The sequence below is a fragment of the Colossoma macropomum genome, unplaced genomic scaffold, assembly GCF_904425465.1.
Source record: "Colossoma macropomum unplaced genomic scaffold, Colossoma_macropomum, whole genome shotgun sequence".
NCBI classification, from domain to species: domain Eukaryota; kingdom Metazoa; phylum Chordata; class Actinopteri; order Characiformes; family Serrasalmidae; genus Colossoma; species Colossoma macropomum.
The window spans coordinates 30,850,885-30,871,899 of NW_023494784.1; the positions used below are offsets into that span (position 1 = coordinate 30,850,885).

At 38.1% G+C, this 21,015-nt stretch overlaps 1 protein-coding gene across 1 annotated transcript; it reads left to right on the plus strand.

The window, feature by feature from the left end:
* Positions 1–1,690: 1,690 nt before the first annotated feature.
* LOC118810288 (MAGUK p55 subfamily member 4) lies at positions 1,691–18,374 on the plus strand. Its single transcript, XM_036573937.1, has 20 exons — positions 1,691–1,745; positions 2,103–2,224; positions 3,996–4,073; positions 4,165–4,248; positions 6,419–6,550; positions 10,083–10,164; positions 11,073–11,158; positions 11,245–11,316; positions 12,084–12,280; positions 12,456–12,514; positions 12,803–12,820; positions 13,025–13,066; positions 13,171–13,191; positions 14,103–14,144; positions 14,332–14,505; positions 15,270–15,350; positions 17,207–17,300; positions 17,553–17,661; positions 17,744–17,878; positions 17,989–18,374. Exons 1-20 carry the CDS (start codon positions 1,691–1,693, stop codon positions 18,175–18,177), a joined length of 1,872 nt encoding a protein of 623 aa, XP_036429830.1. The 3' UTR covers positions 18,178–18,374.
* Positions 18,375–21,015: the final 2,641 nt, after the last annotated feature.

Sequence of the window (21,015 nt, forward strand, 5' to 3'; positions counted from 1 at the left end):
CACAGCTGGAAATTGGTGTAATGTCTTCCTTTCTGTTTCCTCTCCTCGTTCATGGATAGTAAAAGTGCCAGGGAGACATAACCCACTCTTATCGTCTAAAGACCCCAACTACTACATCACATTGGCCTTGGCCTGGGGGAGGGGTAAAGCCACTGAGTGAGTTAAGGGTTAATGAGCCTAAACCTCTTTTTTACTTGTGTGTAACTGAAGAAATTGCACAGTACAAACAGGCATATTTCTCTGACATTTTTACTTTTGATTGGTGTTTGTTTTTTGTTTGTTTTTTGGTTTTTTTTTCCTGCGATATGTCCCAATATATACCTCCATGCCAACATCCGATCACTGCTTGTCTTTATTGTCTTGTCTTTCTGTAATGTTAATGTCAGAGGCTAGGCTGAGTTAAGTCTTGGCTCCCAGATGTTGGTCTATCAGTGAAGGTGGATTTATTGGACTGTATTTGGCTGCATGCATCCAATTTCCTTTTTAACTCTTGACTTACCAGGACCAGACTTGTTCTTGATGTCTTTGGCCTGTAAATGTGTATGTGAGCCCTACAAGCAGAAAGAGTTAAGAAGCTTTGAGTGGCAGGCGGTGTGGTGGAAGAACTCACAGGGGAACGGCCTCTCCCTCCCAGGATTAAGCAGGATAGAGAGGGATTACTGTCTGCTTTTCCGGCCACTCTTTAGAGTAAAATCACATATATGTTGGTAACCAGGGCAGAAGCTAAACATCACCCAAAATGAAAGAAGAAGAAGAAGAAAAAAAAATAGCATAGAATGGTGCACTCCCTCCTGCTCCCCTGATTGTGGAAACCAGCCTAGGAGTGAGAGCGAAAGTGAGGTAAGTGTATCTGATGCTGTAGGGTCATTGATTAAAGCTACTTTTTGACATTGTTGAATTACATTAAACTGGAAGGCCTGGTTGAATGAAAAAAGCAATTGTAGCCTTTTGGGGAGGAAGATTTTCTGAAACAGACTTAACGGCTCATAACAGTAGTTGTCAAGTTCATCATTGGTATGATGATAAAATGAATTAGTAATGCACAATGTCTGTTTACAAAATTCTTCAGAGGAATATTAAAAGCCTTGATGAACAGTGTGGTGAGAGCATGAACTGCATCTGTCATGTTTTACCTCACTGGATTCCTTAGTTATGAAGACTTAATTGATTTTATACAATGTTTTATGTGCGCTGTCTTCTCATACTGTTATTTAGTGATGAGCCTTTTTGACCTTGTCTGCACGACTTATTTTTGATGCAAGGAGAATCAACACTGGTCCTCATAGCTCTGATGGAACATGTGCACTGAACAGGCTAGATACGGTGAAGATCATTAGCATGGTCTGCTTAAACATGACATCTTGCAGTAGTCTCTTCTGCTCCTGCAGAATAAGAATTGGTTCAGTTTCTTAAAACATTGAACTATTTCTGTATCAGTGTTTTGGAGCCAAACAGGATGATGAATCAATATGGACATTAAGAAACATTCTGCTAGGCAGTTCTGCTCAGGTCGCCTGAGATTTGGGCAGCATACTGAAAGTGTACTTCTTCCAGTGTGCTGTATACTAGCCAGAATGTCACTGTGGCCAACTTATACAGCACCTGTTCCTTCTGTTATGTGGTAAAATTGTGTTTTTGTGGGTTTTTATTTCATAGGACCTCAGTGATCTAAAGAAAAGAAGCATCTGCCATGAGACAGTGTGTGGAGACAGAGCCGATGACTCACCCTGGACTTCACGAACACAGTGAGAATAGAAACACAATCTTGGTTGAAAGAGGGAAGAGGGATTATGCTGAATGATCATTGTCTGAATGTTGATCAGATTTTCTTGATATTTGTTTTTTGAACGGAATAAAATGTAACTGCATATAAGGTTTTGCAGTTGATTTGGTTTTATGGTATAGAGCTAAATTATCACTGCCCAATACACCAAAGTACACTAAAACATGTGCCAGCAGGATCATATTAAGAGCACAAATATGACTCGTGAGCAATGAATTATGAACAATGACCTAATAAAAGTTTGAGATATTCAGTCTTTCTTGTTCTCTCTTTGTCTGTCTGTCTGTCTGTCTGTCTGCCTGTCTTTATCTCTGTGCAGGTCTGACTAAGATCCTAGAGGATGTGGTGGAGGAGGTGAGGTTGTCTATAGATAAAGACATAAATGGAGCGGATCTTCTCCACAGTCTGCTCAGTGCACCCTGGCTCAACTCTCTGCTCAGGGTCAGTCACACACCATCCTGTTCATTTCTATATCTCACTAACTGTCAATAAAGGCACCTCCTCACTGAGGATTTTCACGTTTGCTCTATGCATTGCTTTACACATTCTTAAAAAAAACAGTTTTTAGAGTGATGCCACAAAGTCAACTAAAACTTACAAAGGTCCAGTTACATTAAATGTCTTGCTTCCAGATAAACAAACTAACATGTAAATGGTGACAACTGATACTTTTAAATACTTATTTATTAGTTCAGGCAAGTCATAAAATAAAATGACACAGTATATTTTCATAAACGGTTTCATTTTGAAAGTACTTTTGTAATTTAATGAGCATTAAAAACAGCAGAAAATCTTTTTGAAAGGAAAAAGTTTTTTTAAAAAAGAAGACAAAAAGGCAAAACAAAATAGAATAAGATTCTATAAAATAAAATAATCACAATAAAGGCTAGACTTAATGAACATTTCATGCTTTCTTGTAGTAAGAGGATGGACGAACACTCTGGTGTGTTTTTTATGTTGAGCTTTGGGTTTATTTTATTTGTCTTCAGACCTGGTGGTTGTTGTTAGGGTACTTGAAGTGATTTGTTTTGCAGTGGCGCATAACGTTTCTGATTTTAACAAGCGCCACAGACTCTGATCAGATGAAACACATCTCTTTTGAAATTAAAACTGGGAGAAAAACAGAGTTCTCTGTTCATTTGTTTATAAACACTTTGTTCACTACTGAAAAAAACAGCTCAGACCAGCACGAATCCCATGCTGGTTTAGTTTGTCACCCAGTATGATCATGCTGGTTGACCTGCATACCAGCATCCAAAACACAACATATGCTGGTTTTGTGGTAGGGTTTTTGGCATCAGCATTACTTTTTTGTTTGTTTTGATTTTTAACAAGCTACATTGTCACTTCACTACTCAGACCAGAAATAGTAAATAAACCTAAATATCTAAAATATGTGAAATTGTTCACTTTATGACCTCATATCTAGCCCTGCTGTCTCTATTCTGATGGGCTAACTCAGCTGAGTCATTTACATAAATGCTTGTGAATGGATGAACTGTAACACAGCACTGTTACAGAAGCCGCGCTGATTCATATTCATGTATATCACTGAAATACAAAATGTTAAATAGGTTAATCGGCTTTGCGTACTGCTTTAGATATACTCCAGCATCTTTCAAGGTGATCTCTATATGCTGTGTGTAATTAACACAGACAGTAATTTAGATGCTTTTCTGTACTCCATAAAAGAACAGAAAAATAATTGGCTCAAACCACACTTATAAAAGTCAGTAGGTGGCCTACAGCTATAGACTACAATGAGGCTGGAATATTTCTTTAAAGAACCATCCTTGAGAGGTTCTTCAGGGAAACAAAGTTAGTTCTTTTATGGAATTGCTGCAAAGAATCATTTTGGTGCTATTAGTGTAACCTAACTCACTGCACCCCTGTATAGGTGTGTACTGTTCTTACTGGTTCGGTTTTGGTGTGCTCTGCTAGGATAGAGATAAAAACATGAACTGTCTGGTGGCCTCAAGGACAGAGCTGAAACATACTGCTTTAAATAACAGGGATAAGCTTTAATGGTTGTACTTTAATAGCTAAGTTGGTTTTGATACACAAATCATCTGGACCAATGTTCTGCACACAGATTAGGCCTATTTCTGGGTGATGTTTCAAGAAAATCCATTATAGTTCAAGATAAGACTTACTTATTGTCTGAACAGTCTATACATGGCTTTTTTCATGTTCTTTGATTTCTCTCTTGCAGGTGTATGAGTGTCTGCTGGAGTACACAAGAACGTCCCCCAGTCCATGTCTCCTCTATGCTTCAGCACTTTCTCAGGAGGTTAGAAACCTCTCTCAACCCCTTAGCAGCTGCTCTTCATATCCGCTTACTGCAACTGACCTCTGCTCTGTCCTCTCTGGTCTGTCCACAGATTATGAGAGATATGAGGTCGCTGACTGCCCCCTCCCCTGAGGCCCAGGAGCTCTACATGCTGCTGAGAGCACGTCATTTCCAGGTGTGCAAAATGAAAAGTGGTCTCAGGTGGTTATGACTGAGTTGTCAGGCTTTGCTGGTTTGTGGATGCTGTTGCTTATAACATAGAGCAGAGCTTCACCGTATGAACACAATACCATACTGCTGTTATACTGCTAGATATTGCGACTGAGACATGCACAACCCCAGTTCCAAAAAGTTGGGACAGTGTGTGAAATGCTAATATAAACAGAAGGCAGTCATCAGTAAATTCTGTTTGACCTGTATTAAATTGAAAACAGTACAAAAACACAAAGGTTTATGGGCTTCCTTGTTTTTTGCAAATATACAATCATTCCAAAAATGCTGGGACATTTTGTTACATCACCTTTCCTTTTAACAGTATTAATAAACATTTGGGGACTGAGGACACAAATGAACCCAGTTTTGAAAGCATTTTTTTGCCATTCTTCTGTTATACGAGTCTTCAACTTTGCAGCTGTACAGGGCCTTTGTTATCATATTTTGAGCTTAATAAGACACATATTTTCAATGGAAGGCAGTTCTGGACTGCAAGAAGGCCAGCCTGTCCACACCCTCTGATTATACAGACATGCTGTTTGTAACAGGTGCAGAATGTTGCTTTGGTGTTGTTGTGTTGAAAAAACTATGGACAGCTCTGAAAAAGACGTTGTGTAAAAGCATATGTTCCTCCAAAATGTGTTCAGTGTTCATGGTGCTTTCATAGATGTTCCATTTACCCACTAAACCCGCCCCCACAGATGACGACAGACCCTGGCTTTTGAAGGTTACATAGGTACAATCTGGATGGTCCTCTTTGGCTCAGAAAACACAACGTCAATTATTTCCACAAATAATCTGAAAGGTTGATTCATCAGACCGCAATACATGTTTCCACTGTGCATCAGTCCATTTCAGATGAGCTGGAGTCCGGAGGAGTCTGCAGCATTTCTGGATTTTGTAGACGTATGGCTTCCATTGTGCATAGCTAACTTGCAGAGACAAACGTTGTTTATTGACAACGGTTTGTCAAAGTATTGGTGATATTTGTAACAGAAGCATGCTGTTTTTTAAATGTCTGAGGGGTCAAAGGTCACAGATATTCAGTTGTGGTTTTCGGCCTAGCCCTTTACGCACAGAGACTTTTCTGGATTATTTGAATCTTTTGATGATAATATTCTCTGCAGAGGGTGACATAACTAAAATCCTTGCAGTCACTCACTGAGGAACATTATTTGTAAACTGTTGTATTTTTTTGCTGATGCATTTTTGGCAAGCATTGGCTCGTCCTAGCTCATAAAGGACTAGGCCTTTCCTAAATAAATTATTTTATATTCAAGCATGATTACATTACATTTTTGTTTTTTGAACATTTCACTATGTTTCTAGTCTTAAATTTTATAAAATACTTTTATAAAAAACAATTTCATATCTTGTCACTGTACTGTTTTGTTGAAATACCATCAGTGTAGATTTATAAATCACTGCTTTCTGTCCTGATGTGCAGCTGCACCAGAATGTCCCATTTTGTTATGCACCATTGAATTCACTGATTAAAAGAGGTGTCCAGATACTTTTGGACATATAGTGTGTTAAGAACTTGATGGGACATGGTTAAAAATTGGTCTAAACTGATTTGGCCAAATGTATTTAAGATTGTTGGATTATGTAAATTCTTGTTGGATCACATAAATTAATCCAAACACCTACAGTTCTACATATCCAATATTACAGAGAACAATGCAATGTTGAAGCAAAATTAAACACTTTGGCTGTCTGGTTCGTATCACCACCACCGTGAACAATTCTTAATCTGTAAGTTTCTCTAGAATGGAGCATTGCACATTAAACCACACTGAGTGACCATTTCCATCTTAAAGGGAACCCTGACTCTTAACACGTGCATGCTTTATACTAGTGTACATGTCCAATACTACTAAAATATAGAAAAAAAATCTCACTCTGAATGACTGTTTAAATCTTATGTGTTAAATATACAAAAATTTAGAAAAATTGTTGGAATTCCCCTCTAAGACTTACAACAGGGCTTGGTAATGTTCTACAGTCACAAATAGCATATTAAATTTCTATTGCTTTGCTCTGAATGCTACTCCTATTGATTGTCATTTTGTAAGAGCTCTAATGTTGAACATAATGGCCCAGCATATTTATGGAGTTCATTCACTCCACAGGCTCTGCTTTCAGCGCATGATTCTGTGGCTCAGAAGGACTACAGTCCAGTGCTGCCACCTCTCCCTGATGATCTGCCTGAGGACGAGGAGGCCATGAGGATCGTCTGCCTTGTGAAGAACAAGCAACCTCTGGTGAGGAAAATCAGACTTTTCACACACTCCATAAGCATGACATATGTTTTTGTGAGAGTCTTACTTTAATAACACTTTACTGCCAGTTGGTTTATGTTGTTGTGTAATGCAGTACTTTTTGATAATAATATGTTGTTTGTGCTCTCTGTCATGAGTGGTAAGTATTGGACTGTTATGCAATGATGCTATTTTTTGTTAGATTTGAGGATTCTTTAAAGCTGCTGTGAAGGTGCATCAGATTTTTTTTTTTCAAAATTTTCAGTGCTTCAACATTGATGAAATGTCAGGATTTCAACACGATGGTTATTAATTCTTGATTTGTAGGACTTGCTGATACAGAATAAAGCTTCTTTTATTAGTAATATGTTTCTTTTTGCTATTCATCGTTCTCACTTTTCAGATTTTTTACAGTAATTTGACCCTGATCTGACAACTCAGGCCAGCAAGATTGTTTTAAAAATCTACATATAGTAAAACATAATATACTTTTATTTAGTATTTAATGTTATTGTCTTTCACTGATGAGAGTGTTGGAGGTGGGATGTGCAATCACTCAGAAAGCCTGAGGCGGCTTGCCTTGGTGAGACTTACAAACCCAGGTGAGGATCTCTCCCTGCAGGCCTCAGGGGGTCTATCAGTATCCTCTGGCCTGCTGCACACCCCGCATACAGTCCAGCCCCACTCGCTGCCCAACTACCAGTCTACTAGCAACTGCAGCCCATGCCTCCATAACGGCCAGCTGCCAGGAAGAGGGCCAAACCAGTCTGCCCCAGCCGTCTGCAGCTCAGTGCCTGTGGGTAAGAGAGCAGGAGTGTTGGGTCAGCATGGAGACTTTGACATGCATATGGGTTCTTTCATCTGTGTGGCCTTGATGTCTTTTTGACAGAATACTTGGCATTCAATGAAATGCTTTTTTCCAGTCCATTGAATCCATTTGAAGGATATTTCTGTATTAACATAAATTTTCTTGGATCTCTGCTATGAATTAAAAAGCCTTTTTTACTTCATGGCTATGGACGAAAGGTTAAAACCTCTTTTTAAAGCTTGTCAAAGTGATGGAAGCTCAAGTCCACACTGCCAAAAATAGAGGTGACAAAAAGGTTTTTTAGGGTGATGCCTTAGAAGAACCACCATTGGTTCCCTGAAAAAAAGACCTTCTAGTGGCTATAAAGAACCATTTTTGTAAACGATACTGTATGTCAGAGTGTGAAGCATCTTTGTAAAATTTAGGAACATTTTTTACATCCAAGGACACTGTGGACAGCAGTACAGCGCAGTACAGTCTATATATCATGCCTATGGACAACAGGGCAAATAATCTTTGTCAATGGGTGTCAATTTTTAACAGATATTTTATGATTCTACACAGTACTGTGCAAAGATCAGAGATCACCTTTCATTTCTTTATTTTCTAGCCAAAGCAGCCATTTAAGAAAAAGTTATTAATTTTTCAGTGTCAGGAAACAAAGAACAGAAAATTTACACCAACAACTAAATATAATATCAGAAATTTCAGTATTTATTGTGTCCAGTCTTTGCCTTTATTACAGCTTCCATTGTTTCTAGGAGACTTTCTTTCAGTTCTTCAAAGAAATCTGCATTTTTTCACATCTCCAAAGTTCAGTCTTAAAAGATGGTTGCGATTTCTGCTTCTCATGATCCAGGTAATTCCAAACACATTCCATGATGTTCAAGTCTGGACTCTGGGGTGGCCAGTCTGTTGTTCTGGGAACACCAGCGCACATCCTTTCAGACCTGCTGAGTTGTCTTTAGTAAAAGGAGGACAGGAACACCTGTAGATTTTTTCAGATCTGAAGCAGGAGTAGAGCTTAATTTTCTATTAGAGATAATAGCTTTTAGACTTGTTTACTTAATGGCAGTTTTGACGGTTTTCCAGGCTTGCACGGTTGTTAGGAGTTCCGTTTTCTCCAAATCTTTCGATCATTTCTGAACTCCAGATCTGGAAACTCCTGTTATTACACTTATTTTTATTATTATTTCATGATGCAAGTGGATTACCTTATATCTAATCTTCTCAGAAATATATCCTGAAAATGAATTCAAGAATCCCAGTTTTTGGCTCACAATTAAGTAAATAATGGGTGGTCACTGATTTTTGCCCAGTACTGAATCATTTTCCTGTATTGTTGAATTTGCCTCTGAATTCAGTCTTAATATATGATATCTTTCACCTTTTAACCTCTCATTAACTCCTGTTCTCTTGTTAACTCGACAATTAATCTCTGTTTCACCTGACTGATCACACAGAGAAAGGCATCTATGAAAATCACTTGCCAAAGTGGACATGCACTCAAACACCGTACAGCACCTCTACCTGCTTTTCTCAGTCCCCTTCTGTGGGCTTCTCTTCTGGGATCTGCTCCTATCCCCACACTGCTCCCTCCAGTCCTCTACTCCAGACCCACAGGACCTTGCAGACCCCCTGCTCCTCCCGCCACACCCTGGAACTGACCAAACAGCGCAGTCTGGATGAGCTCAAGTCCGCTATGCACAGCATGGCCAACAGCATGGAGCGCAGCAGCGGTGATGTGCGCCACCTGAGCCACAGGATGGTGGCTGTGACAGAGAGGATGACTGACAGTGTGGAGGAGAACGCTCAGGCCCTGAGCCTCCTGGTGGAGGTGGTGGACAAGCTGCAGGGCCTGATCGTATCCAACAAGTCGCCTGAACTCTCTTGTGTTTGTAGGCCTCCAAATGTTCCGGAACCATCCACTGCAACCAAAACACATGCTGTGTTATCAAGACCACCAAATGAGGCTAAAGTACCCAGTGTTCCTTGCAGTGTTTTTGGAAGCCATGCTGTGCTTTCTTCTGCTTCTTCGTCATCATCCTCCTCCACCTGCTCCAGCTCTGTAAGCTCCTACATGGAGGAGACCCTGAGATCACAGGAGCCTTCCTGCACCCCGAGAGGAGGGAGCATAAAAGCAATACCCTTCAGAAGTAATAAAGGACAGTCTTTCCACTCTAATGGTTCAACAGTGTCAAGGCTAAATGATGGCTATGGAACAATAGGCTGCCTCTCCAGTGGGAAGAGAAAGTCAAAGATGAAGAAATAATTGAGGCTGATTTTCTGTGTCTTATGGCTTTCTCTTCGTGAGGTCGACGGACTTTAAAAGCTCTTCTGACGTTACTCACCAATGCAGCTGGGCATAAGGTTTAACAGGCACTGATTTTTATTATTTGCTTTCCATCATTATTTTATTACATGAGTCATTTTTTCTTGTTTTGCTAGCAAGTGACATACCTGACACTTCATCCAGTTTTTGTGTTCTGTGATTTCATTCTTTATACTTCATCTCATATTATTATATTCTTGATGTTTCTTACTGATTCATTTGTTCATCTTAATCATTGCATACCTTCCATACCACAGATGCTTGTATGTATGTTGCATGAGGACCTTTTCCATGATGCTTTTCCTGTTTCATTGTCAGTGAGTTATTAATATAAGATTCCTATAAGACATCAGTAATCATTCGTTCTCTATTTCATTTTTTCCCGCATTTGATAGGGAGCAACTATTAAAAAGGATGAGAAAACAGGGGAGATCTTTATTGCGAGGGTGATACATGGAGGACTAGCAGATCGCAGTGGTGAGTATGTAAACCATCATGGGTATTTTGTTGTACTCTAGCTACAAAGCTGATTCCCGATTCAAGAATCCTGGCTGCATGTGGCTAATGCAACTCACACTACAGTTTAAATATCTGACTCACACTACAGTTTAAATATTTGGAATCACAGTTTTGTATAAAACAAAACCAATTTAATTGCACATATACATGTATACAATGATTCTTTTCTGATGCTGCTACTGTACAGATTAGGTTTCAGCTATTTCAACTAGGTGCTTAAAACAGTTGAGACATTTTAGATGCGTTTAGAATGATTAACAGAGTTATCTAGGTTATAATGAAATGAATGCTCAGAATACCTTGTATTTGAAAGTGGTGATGTGGTGGACTCGGATAACTTCCCAAGGAATTAGAGAAGGAATTTCTAGCTTACAGTATTTTTGTCTACACTGTGTACGTTTTCGTTGAATCAAATTTCATGTATTAATATGACAATTGAATTCAAAACTTTTGAATGGTATACTCTCAAACATAAATGTGCCAAAAAAGGGTTATGTGCTGCTTTGGAAAATAATCACTTTTGGTTCCCTTAAAAACTTTTAATGGATGGTTTATTAGAGCACCAGAGATGTGTAAATGTGAAGAACCTCCATATGATGTAAAAGTTTGAGAAAGAATCTTCAAATTGGTGTAGAACCTTTAATTGTGTTAAGTTTTTTTAAAACCTTTAATAGGTTCTTCACGCATACTCACTTAATCTCTTTTTCAAATGTAGTTCTTTAGTTACCAAAAGTAGTTTTTCTGTGATGGTATTCAAAGAAACATGTTGTGGCACCATTTTTGAGTGTAATGCATGTTTAGGGTAGCAGATTTGTTGGTATGGTGTAACAGTCAGTGTGTGGTGTGTGTGGGTTTTGGCGTTTAAGGTCTCCTTTATCCTGGTGATAAACTGGTGGAGGTGAATGGGGAGCCAGTGGAGGGTCTGGAACCTGTGCAAGTCATTCAGATCCTGGTAAGAATGAGTTTCTTTAGGGAAAGATTGTATTCTGTCCTAATTTGTAATTACATAACTACTGTTCTGTCCTTTGTTATTTGTAGGTACATTCTCAAGGAACTATCCTGTTCAAGGTGATCCCCAACTCACCACAGCCTCCCATCAGCCATGCAACTGTAAGTACTACCGTAGGTTAATCTGACTTCACCCCTAAAAGTAAAGCAATCTTTCTTATACAGATCTTCCCACTTAAAGGTTTACAAGCACCCCAGGTAGTTGGAGGGAACAAGGATGGCAGTGGAACTGTATTTATCTGTGATGGTTTTCATAGACACATAATGTGCTGTAGTACATTTCAGCATTTGCAACAATTACAGTATCAAAATTAACGGTACATTGCAAAAGTCAGAGACCACCCATCATTTATGTAATTTCCAGTCAAAACTGGTATTAAGAAGAGGTTATTCATTTGCCAGTGTTGTGAAAAAAGCAGAAAGCACATATTGGTTGCACTTTACAGATCAGCGATAAATAGGTAATAATATAGTAATATTACAGTAACAAATTGTACTTCCTTAAAGTTACATGTAACTTTTCTTAAATTACCAATAAGGCAGTAATTGCAATGTTGGTAATAATATGGTAAATAATGTAACAAGTTGCAGAAACCTGAAAACTGTGCTAATTTTCCAGTTATTAATAAATAACAAGTTCAGTCTTGTTCAAGTCCAATTTTGGAGGGTTTTTGTTTTCACTTTTTCCCTTTGACTTTCCTCTTCCTTGTGACAATAGATTATCTTTTATCTAATCTCCTCAGAAATATCTCCTGAAAATGAATAACTTATAGTGAATGGCCGTTTTGACTGGAAATTCAATAAATCAAATCTAATAAATCTCTGATTTGTGCACAATACTAGACGTTTTTCATCTCTGCTCTGACTAGCTGTATATGAGAGCCATGGTAGACTACAATCCACTGCAGGACCCTTCCATTCCATGCCCAGATGCAGGCATGGCCTTTAGCAAAGGGGACCTGCTGGAGATTGTTGACCAGAGAGATGTCGAGTGGTGGCAGGCCAGGCTGCTGCCCAATACTACAGCCTGTGCAGGCCTCGTACCATCCAACAGCCATTTCAAAAGGTAAGAGACAGACCTTAAAAATAAAAAGAAACATTGAATTTCTTCCCTAATGGTCTTCTCAGAGTAGTAAGCCAATGATATCAGTATCTCATAGCAAGTCTCCTGTGAAATTCATTTTAATGAGTTGCTGAAGGGTTCATGTCTCCTTTTGCCTCCTACTGTTTTTTCTTTGTAGCAAGAAGAGGGAGTTCTGGTGGTCTCAGTCTTACCAGGCCCACACCTGTATAAAACCCTGTAAGTAGCAGTAATGTTTTAAACATACAGAAGTTTTTGCAGTGCATTGTATGATGTTTCACATAATCAGGTGTTTGACTGTGCTCCATCACCTTCAGAGGAGGTTAACTCCAGGAACTTGATCTGCTGCCCTTTACAGTGCTAATCTAATCACACATTAAGGAACCTTAGTGAGGCAGTCTGAACCCAGTGATAGAATATACCTGTGCTTTACATATTGATATGTTGACAGTGTTCAGTCATTTTTGTATTGGTTTTTAATGCACCCCTAATCTTGCCTATATGCAGTGAGTGCAGCTGATGTTGGTATGTACCAGTTAGTTTAGCTTGTGAAACATTAGTGTTGTTATTTGTGAATTTTATAGATGTGTCAGTTACTGTTAATGTGCTGTAGTTTTGAGGTTCTGTGACATTGTGTTATCAAACGAAACACAAAAAAAACAAAGTACATGATATTGCCGCTTAATTATGATCATGACTAAAGAACATCTGCTCTTTTTGTATTTAAAGGAGAGGAAGAAGGAGCTATTGAAGAGAAGTCTGCAGATGCAGGTGATGACCTCATGCTACTTTATAGACTGGATACATAATAGAGTATTTAGACTGGATGTTTAATGGTGTATTTCATCATCATCTGAATCTTTATTTGATTGCAGATGATGAAGCTTTTGAAACTGGTAGGTAAGTCTTTTTTAATGTAAGTGTTTGTTGTCTAAATTGAGAAATCTTCACAGATTGACATACTTGACATCTAGCCCATATCCTACCTTTTTGTTTTTACATTTATTTTTTTTCCTTTTCCTTGCTGTTTTATGTACCAAAGATAGTACTGATTCATTTTTACATATTCTATCTCTCTTTATCCTTAGCAGGCTATTTGTAATATTGTGCCTTTGCGACTGATATATGTAAATGACCTTTGTTCTGATCTTTTCTGCCCTGTACTGTGCCTCATTCCAAAACAGTCTGCGCTGAAACACTCCTTATAGCTTTGTCATGAATAGGTGTGGCTAAACTGATGTAGGCAGATTTGGTTTTTAATGACAGCATGCAAAACAATGACTTTAAAAGGTTAAAAGGCTACATTTGAAGTTTCAGTGTGGTTACTCTCTTATTCCAAAAAAGCCAGGAAACTTTGTTTTTTTTTTGGTCTTGGCCCGTTTAATGGCAGTTTTGATTTTGCTTTAACCAGATATATTTGTTAGGTATAGTTTGAATGTTAATAATTTATTTTTTATACAGTAATAATGTATGCAGTGCAGATTGAAAGATTATAAACTGGACATTAGATAAAGTATTTTCAGATGTTTTGTTACATATTTCAAATATTTTGGGAACTAGAAAAAGTTCATAATTAATATCCTATAATCATTTATTTACAAATGACCTATTTACAAGTTAACTGCTGTTTATTTGAAACCTGTGAAGCCACACAATACTAGCATATTAGAATCATTTTATGCATTTTTCTACAGTAGAATCGGTTTTATATTTTTGAAAAGATGGTCTCCAGATCTTTGAACAGCAGTGTATGATGAGTGTCTTTTGCTCTTGTTTTGTGACGTTACTCTTCACTGTTCTGTTTTAGAGGAGGGTGAACACAGTGGACACATGGAGGGCTTTTATATTGGTATGCACTTTGAATTTGTTGTTTGAATTTTGTTGTTTATTGATCTGATCCAGTGAGGTAGGATTTCACCAAAAGGCTATTTATTATCACAGTAGCACCATCATCATCATCATCATTACAGGCCTTGTCATGGCTGATAGTGTAATTATGGTACTTGAGTATTTGATGGACTGATTGCTGTGTGTAGCTGGGTTCAGACACAGTCTGCGCTTGTGGAGGAGGAGGGCTCCCAGTAAGAGGAGGCAGTCCTGTCATTTCTGCGGCCCTAACAGCTGCCACAGTGCCTCAACCAGTCCATACGAGGAGGTGCTCAACTACCAGCGCAACAGGAGCGAGCCTCCACGCCTCATTGTTCTCCTGGGTAAGAATTAACAGTCATGTACTGTTAATTCAGATGTTCAGATCATTTCTTGTCGGCATATAGAGTTTTCATGTAGGCATATAGGCAAGTAAAATTTAAGCTACAAGGAAATTAAATTAAATTTCAGAACAACAGATTAATGGGTCTATCAAGATTTTCTTTTTGCAGAGGTTGTGTGAGAGACTGCATCATGCATGCACTGTAAAAATTTGTGTGAAATCTAAGTTGACGTCAAAAAAGTTATAATAATAAAATATATATTTTAATATAGAGGGCCTGGTAGACCACCAAAACTGTCACTATCAGATAAACAGGACCTAATGCTTTCATCTTTGAAAGACAGAAAAACAATCTTCTTTCGTTTGGAAGTCTGAAAAAATCCACAGGTGTTTTCATCTTTCACTGTGAGAAGAAGCTGTCCAAAAAAGAAACTAGCCAAAAAAGAAGACAATTTTCACTAGAGTAAGAAACTGGACATATGTGGAGTATGGTTTTATGGACTAAGTATAAATTTGTGTTTGTGTTTATTTGGATTGAGAGAAGCAGAAAATGCAACCAACTTCAAAGACTGAACTTTGGAAGTGTGGAAAAATAGCAGCTTTCTTTGACAACTGAAAGCATATCTTCAAATTGACAAATTATATTTAGTTTTTGAGCCTACTATGTAATTTTCCTTTCAATATAAATATTTGAATTTTGAATTTTTGCACAGTACTGTACAAATCAATATCAAAGTGTATTTTTGTGTTGCTTGTTTTTCTCAGGTCCATCAGGAGTAGGAGTAAATGAATTACGCAGGAGGCTGATAAAAATCAACCCCAACACCTTTCAGGGACCAATACCCTGTGAGTGCATTCTTCTCTTGATTTGTGTGTGTGGAATAAATTAATCATGGTACACTGAAGGTGTACTGAAACCCTGAGAAAAAACTAATGCCTTGAATTTAAATGATTCAAATGTGTACATAATTTTCATAAGGATTAAATATATTACATTCAGCACAATACTGCTATTTGGATCAAGTGAGTTCCATCTATTACTTTTTACAGTGTATTTTAACCACAGAAAAATATTCTGTTTCTCTCATGCTGAATGCCATTTTCTATAATACAAACCTGAATTCCAGTAAGTAAAATGCATATAAAAACCAAAAGCAGCGTTTTGTAAATACACTTTGACCTGTATTGACACAAAAACAGTACAAAGACAAGATATTTAAAGTTTAACCTTATCATCATCATTGCTTTGGTAATGGCTGACCACTTTGCCAAAAAATGTGTTAATGGGTAATCCAACAGTGTAAAAGCAGCAAGGATTTTAGGTATTTCACCCTCTGCAGTGCACTATATCATGAAAAGGTCTATGTGTGTAAAGGGCAAGGCTAAAAATGTCCTTCAGAAATGACCTTTAACCCCTCAGATGGCACTGCATTCTTATTCTAGCATGCTTTTGTGATGCTTTTACAAACCATTGTCAATAAACATCAATTGTTGCTGCTTCTACAAATGCAGGTTAAGGCTGTGCTATGCACAGTGGAAGTCATATGTCAACAACAGAAACACTGCTGACTTCTCTGGGCTCATCTTAATTGGACTGATGCATTGTGGGAACATGTACTGTGGTCTGACAAGTCAGCCTTTCAGATTATTTCCAGAAATAATAGACGTTTTGTAGACCAAAAAAGAAAAGAAACATCCAGATTGCTACCAGTGTGAAGTTCAAAAAAGTCTGTTATGATATGGAGGTGTATTTGTGCCCATGACATGGGTAGCTTGTACATCTGTGAAGGCACCATTAATGTTGAAAGATGTGTACGCATTTTGGATCAACATATCACTGCTGTTGGAATGAAACCTCGTATCTCCATTTTTGTCATTCTTCAGTTTTTGACATAATTCGAAAATACTTGTTGTTCTTTGCATTGTGTGTAAATAAAAAAAAAAACTCAGAATTACTTGGAAAATGCCTGGTTCCATTGACTTACATTAAAAGTAGAGTATGTTTTTTTTTCTCCTGTAAAGTTCTAATTTTTGGAGATACAAGGTTTTGTTCTGACAACAGCGATATGCTGCTTTTTACAATATCTTTTTGAGGGACGTCCTTGTTAATTTCAGTGTGACAGCCCATGCCACATTCTGCAAGTGTTACAGCATGTCTGCCTGATCAGAGAGCGCAGGTCGTAGACTGGCATCCCTGCAGTCTAGACTCCCATTGAAAATTGTGGCTTATTATGAAGCACAAAATACAGTGATGAAGGCCAGCTGGAGATTTGTGTAACAGAAGAATGGCCAAAAATTGTGCTTTCAAAACTGGATTAATTAGTGTCTTTAGTCCTGATACATTAATTATCATTTAAACAGTTGCTAAAAGGAAAGGTGATGTAACACAGTGGTAAACATGTATACGTCATAACTTTTTTAGAATGTGTTGCTGAAACTGAGTTTGGAATGAGACTATATTTACACAAAAACAACAAAAAACAAAAGTTTAAAAGATAAAATATCAACTGTCATGTTTTCGTACTGTTTTTATTTAACACAGGTCAAACAGAATGTACTGCTTTTCACATTTCATATACTGTCCTAGGCTTTTTGAAATTGAGGTTTGCAGATTTAATGCACTAGGCATGGATTGCTGATTAAACGGCAGCAGAAAACGGTGGTGTATTCTGACTAGCGTAGTCTTGTTCATTTCTCTTCAGACACTACACGGCCCCCTAGGAGTGGAGAGGTGAACGGACAAGAATACCACTTTGTTACCAAAGAGCTGTTTGAATACTTGATGGTTAATCACAAGTAGGTGTACAGTTTCTTACTTTTTAACATTGCATATCATCGCTGTCCAAAAAACCTTGTAAAAAACTTTGAATATAGACCAATAGAAAATGCTACAAAATCACTTGGAATAAAAGCTCTTTGCATCAACTTACAATAAAAGTTAAGAATGTTTTTGCCTTCTCCTGTAAAGTCACTATTTTGGAGATACATATTTTTATGGACAGTGACAACATCTACAGTATATGCTGTTTGTGTTTTTTTTTTTGGCAGATTTATTGAATATGGGGAGCATAAGAGTCATCTGTACGGTACCTGCTTTGATTCCATCAAAGATGTGCTGGACAGCGGAAAAACCTGCATCATCGACATCGAACCTCACGTTAGTGTGTTGATGATTAGTGTGACCATTAGTGCCGATTATAAAGAAAGTGCATAATGACCATGTATCTCCTTTACTCTAGTGCATCCATGCAGTGAGAACCAAGAAGCTGAAGCCATACATCATCTTTGTGAAGCCTCCATCTCTTGAACGCATGAAGTTAACAAGGAGGGATGCCAAGTTTATAGCTAGCAGCTACTTCAAGAGAACTTTCAGAGTAAGAAGACATCCTACAGTCTGTTCAGTGATTTTAGAGACCCTGTTTGTAACTTACATTGACGTCTTAAACTGTAACCTTCCCCTTTTATTTCTTACTGTGTGATGCAGGATGAGGACTTTGAGAAGATTGAAGAGGCCGCCAGGATGATGGAGGCTCAGTACAGTCAGTTTTTCGACTGTGTGATTGTAAATCACAGACTACAGGACGCATGCATGGATCTTTTTGCAGCTATCCAGCACGCTCAGGAGGAGCCACAGTGGATACCAGCCAACTGGATCAGCTTTGACGAATCTTGATACACAAACAAACTCATCCACACACAAACACGCACAGCCTGCCACTAAGACCGAAGAAGGGAGATTAAGATCAGATAGTTAGCAACATTTTAAATGCACTCAATTACACAAAAAACAGAAGCTTATTTCTTTTCATCTGACAAAGAGAGACTTTTTGTGTTATTGATGACATCATTAACTCCCAACAGCCAGATGATTAGTGTTGAGGGTTTGTTGCAGATGATTTGATTTGATTTCTGATTTTATTACATCTTTTTATTTCGTTTAATCTATTCATGTTCTCTGAGCCAGGTTTCTATGTCTGCCCTGAAGATATTGTCTTGATAAGCATTTTTTTGTGTGTCTACCTTAGGGGTGGGCGATATGGCCAAAATGCAATATCACAAAACTGTCATGATAAGCAATATCAACAAAGTTGGAACAGTCAGAGCCACATTTAAAGAAATACTATCAAAATCAGTACGATGATTTTTGTTCAACATTGCACATGATGTACTAAACTAAATCCAATTAAACAGGATTAATTATGCTGTCTTTGTAATGAAACATGTAGTTTATATTGTGATAATGATAAATATTGCCATATTGCCCAGCCCTACTCCAACTTTGTGGCGTGCTTGTTTCAAAAGCAGCAAATGTTTCCATGTACATGTTTCCATGTACAGATCTTTTAATTAAGATTTAAACAGCAAAAAACTGGAACTAAGCTGTTTCAAATCTGGTTTACATATATTTATGACAGTTCAGTAAGTGAACTAATCTGACTGTACAAAGAAGAAAAACAAATGTGATTTAAGCATTATAGCCTTTAGTATAAGTGTTATTACTGCATTATGTGTATGTGTGATTGTGGGACTTGTTTACTATTAAAGCCTTGCTACTGTTTTATACCCTTTTTCTGGGGAGAAAAAGCAAAACATTATATGCCCTTGTCTTTTGTGTTGATATGTATAGACAGGTGTGAAGGGTTTGTGCTGTGATGGTACAGCTGAGGCTGGTGTATGTGAAAGCTCTATTGTTGTGCTACTGTCTTAAATGACTGTTTTTAAGATAAAATAAAGTGAATATGTGCATCTTGTCCTCACTATAACTAATGAATGGTGTGCTGGTCATGCCTGTTCCTTGCTTGCTGTGTGTGAGTGCACAGGAGCCGTGCTTGTGTGTTTATATCTTCCTGCATGTCCTCAGAACACACACAGCAATCTCTTCCTCACTAATTCCCTGCTTGGCAGATGCACGCCTGTGTGGATTTAGTGCAGGATTAGACGGCCTCAGAGCAGCTCCAGGCCACCCTCCTCCTCCCTCCACACCGCCATATCCAGCACCATGACTCCGACCTGAGCACAATGGGGAGAAAACAGGCAGTAAGTCAGTCTATCTGTCACTCACTCACAGATTATACAGCAGGAGACTCTAGTGTAGGTAATGAAGCACATACTAAGACTTGCTTGGGGTGGTATGTGTGAGGCAAGCGCTTCAGCCGTAGACTGTGGATTAGGCTCCTGATACAGGTGGTGCGCGTACTCTCCGGAGAGTGACGCATTGACTTTCAGTGCAGCATATTATTGATTCCATTTTTCATAAGGAATATGCAGACACTGAGACTCATCTAAGAGCTGTAGGAAGCTAGTATGAAAGTATGACTTGAGAAACTCAGTATTTAGCTGAATATTCTTCATAATTTAAAAGATTTACAAACTTCTAGATTCTCTTTGGCTCAGAAAAAAAGAAGAACTGAGTCTATGTATGTCACAAGTCCTGTTACACTATCTTTCCTCTAACTTGCCACCTTTTGTTAAATTGCCCTTCCGGATTACCAAGGGTTGGCTTCGGGTTACCTTGTTGTCTTTATAATCTGGTTATCTTAAAGACTACACCTCCACAGGAATAAGCTGTATGATACAAATTGCTCCTACAGTAGGGTCTGAAACCCTGAATTCACTGTCAAGAACTGTTTTTATTTCATCATTTACCAAAAGATATTGCAAATAAATTCAGTTGATGCTCATCATTATTCATTATTATTTAAAACTGAGACAAATTACCTTTTTAGTCCAGACCACAATCCCATTGAATTAATCTTTGGAAGCAAGGGGAACGTTTGCAGGAACCTGTAGAGTCAGTGAGCTTGGATGGCAAACGGTAGATGTACTACATATTGAGATATTTTCACTAAATATTAGTGAATCTGGTCTGTGAAATAGAATTTGAATAAAAATAATAGCTCTTGGTAGTTTGTTCAGACCATACTGTATACACAGTGTATTTCATTGTAGTTAGTCAGGGTTACTATCACGTACAGCATGTAATGGGTTTAATCACGCATGCTGCTGGCAAGCGTGTTTGGAGGTGTCATCAGGTGACATGATTGGATTGTGATCTCGTCAGCTTACTTGTGAAACCTGAAGACTGTAGAGAATATTTCTGCTCTGCTTTGGATCCCTACAATGTGATGATGGCCTAAATCATAACTGTGACTGCAACCTACTGAATTCATTTTGGTCACCTTTCATCGGGTTACTCTGTCTCTTCTCTTTTTGTCTGTCAGCGTGGAGTGCCTCCAATGCAAAGGTCAGTTTCTTCAAAAATATCTGCAACTAAAAAAGAACAAACATTTATATTAAGTATTTAAATATTTGTACTTTCAAACTTTCTGCTTTGAGAGGCCAAAGTGTGATGTTAGTGGTGGGCCAAGGGCAAAAACCTACCTGTTTGTTAGCCTTACGCTTTCGCACATTGCTGGGATGTGTTGAAAAAAGTGAAAAGTAAGTGTGCTTTCATAATGTGTGATATTAAGACTTATGATTTTTTTTAAATGTTATATTAAAGGTTTTGTTA

Excerpts from the sequence above, each read along its gene's own strand:
- LOC118810288 (XM_036573937.1), top strand. The coding sequence starts at position 1,691 with ATGAGACAGTGTGTGGAGACAGAGCCGATGACTCACCCTGGACTTCAC. Across the intron at positions 6,551-10,082 it reads TGAAGAACAAGCAACCTCTG|GGAGCAACTATTAAAAAGGA; the intron begins GTGAGGAAAATC and ends CGCATTTGATAG. Across the intron at positions 13,067-13,170 it reads AGAGAAGTCTGCAGATGCAG|ATGATGAAGCTTTTGAAACT; the intron begins GTGATGACCTCA and ends ATTTGATTGCAG.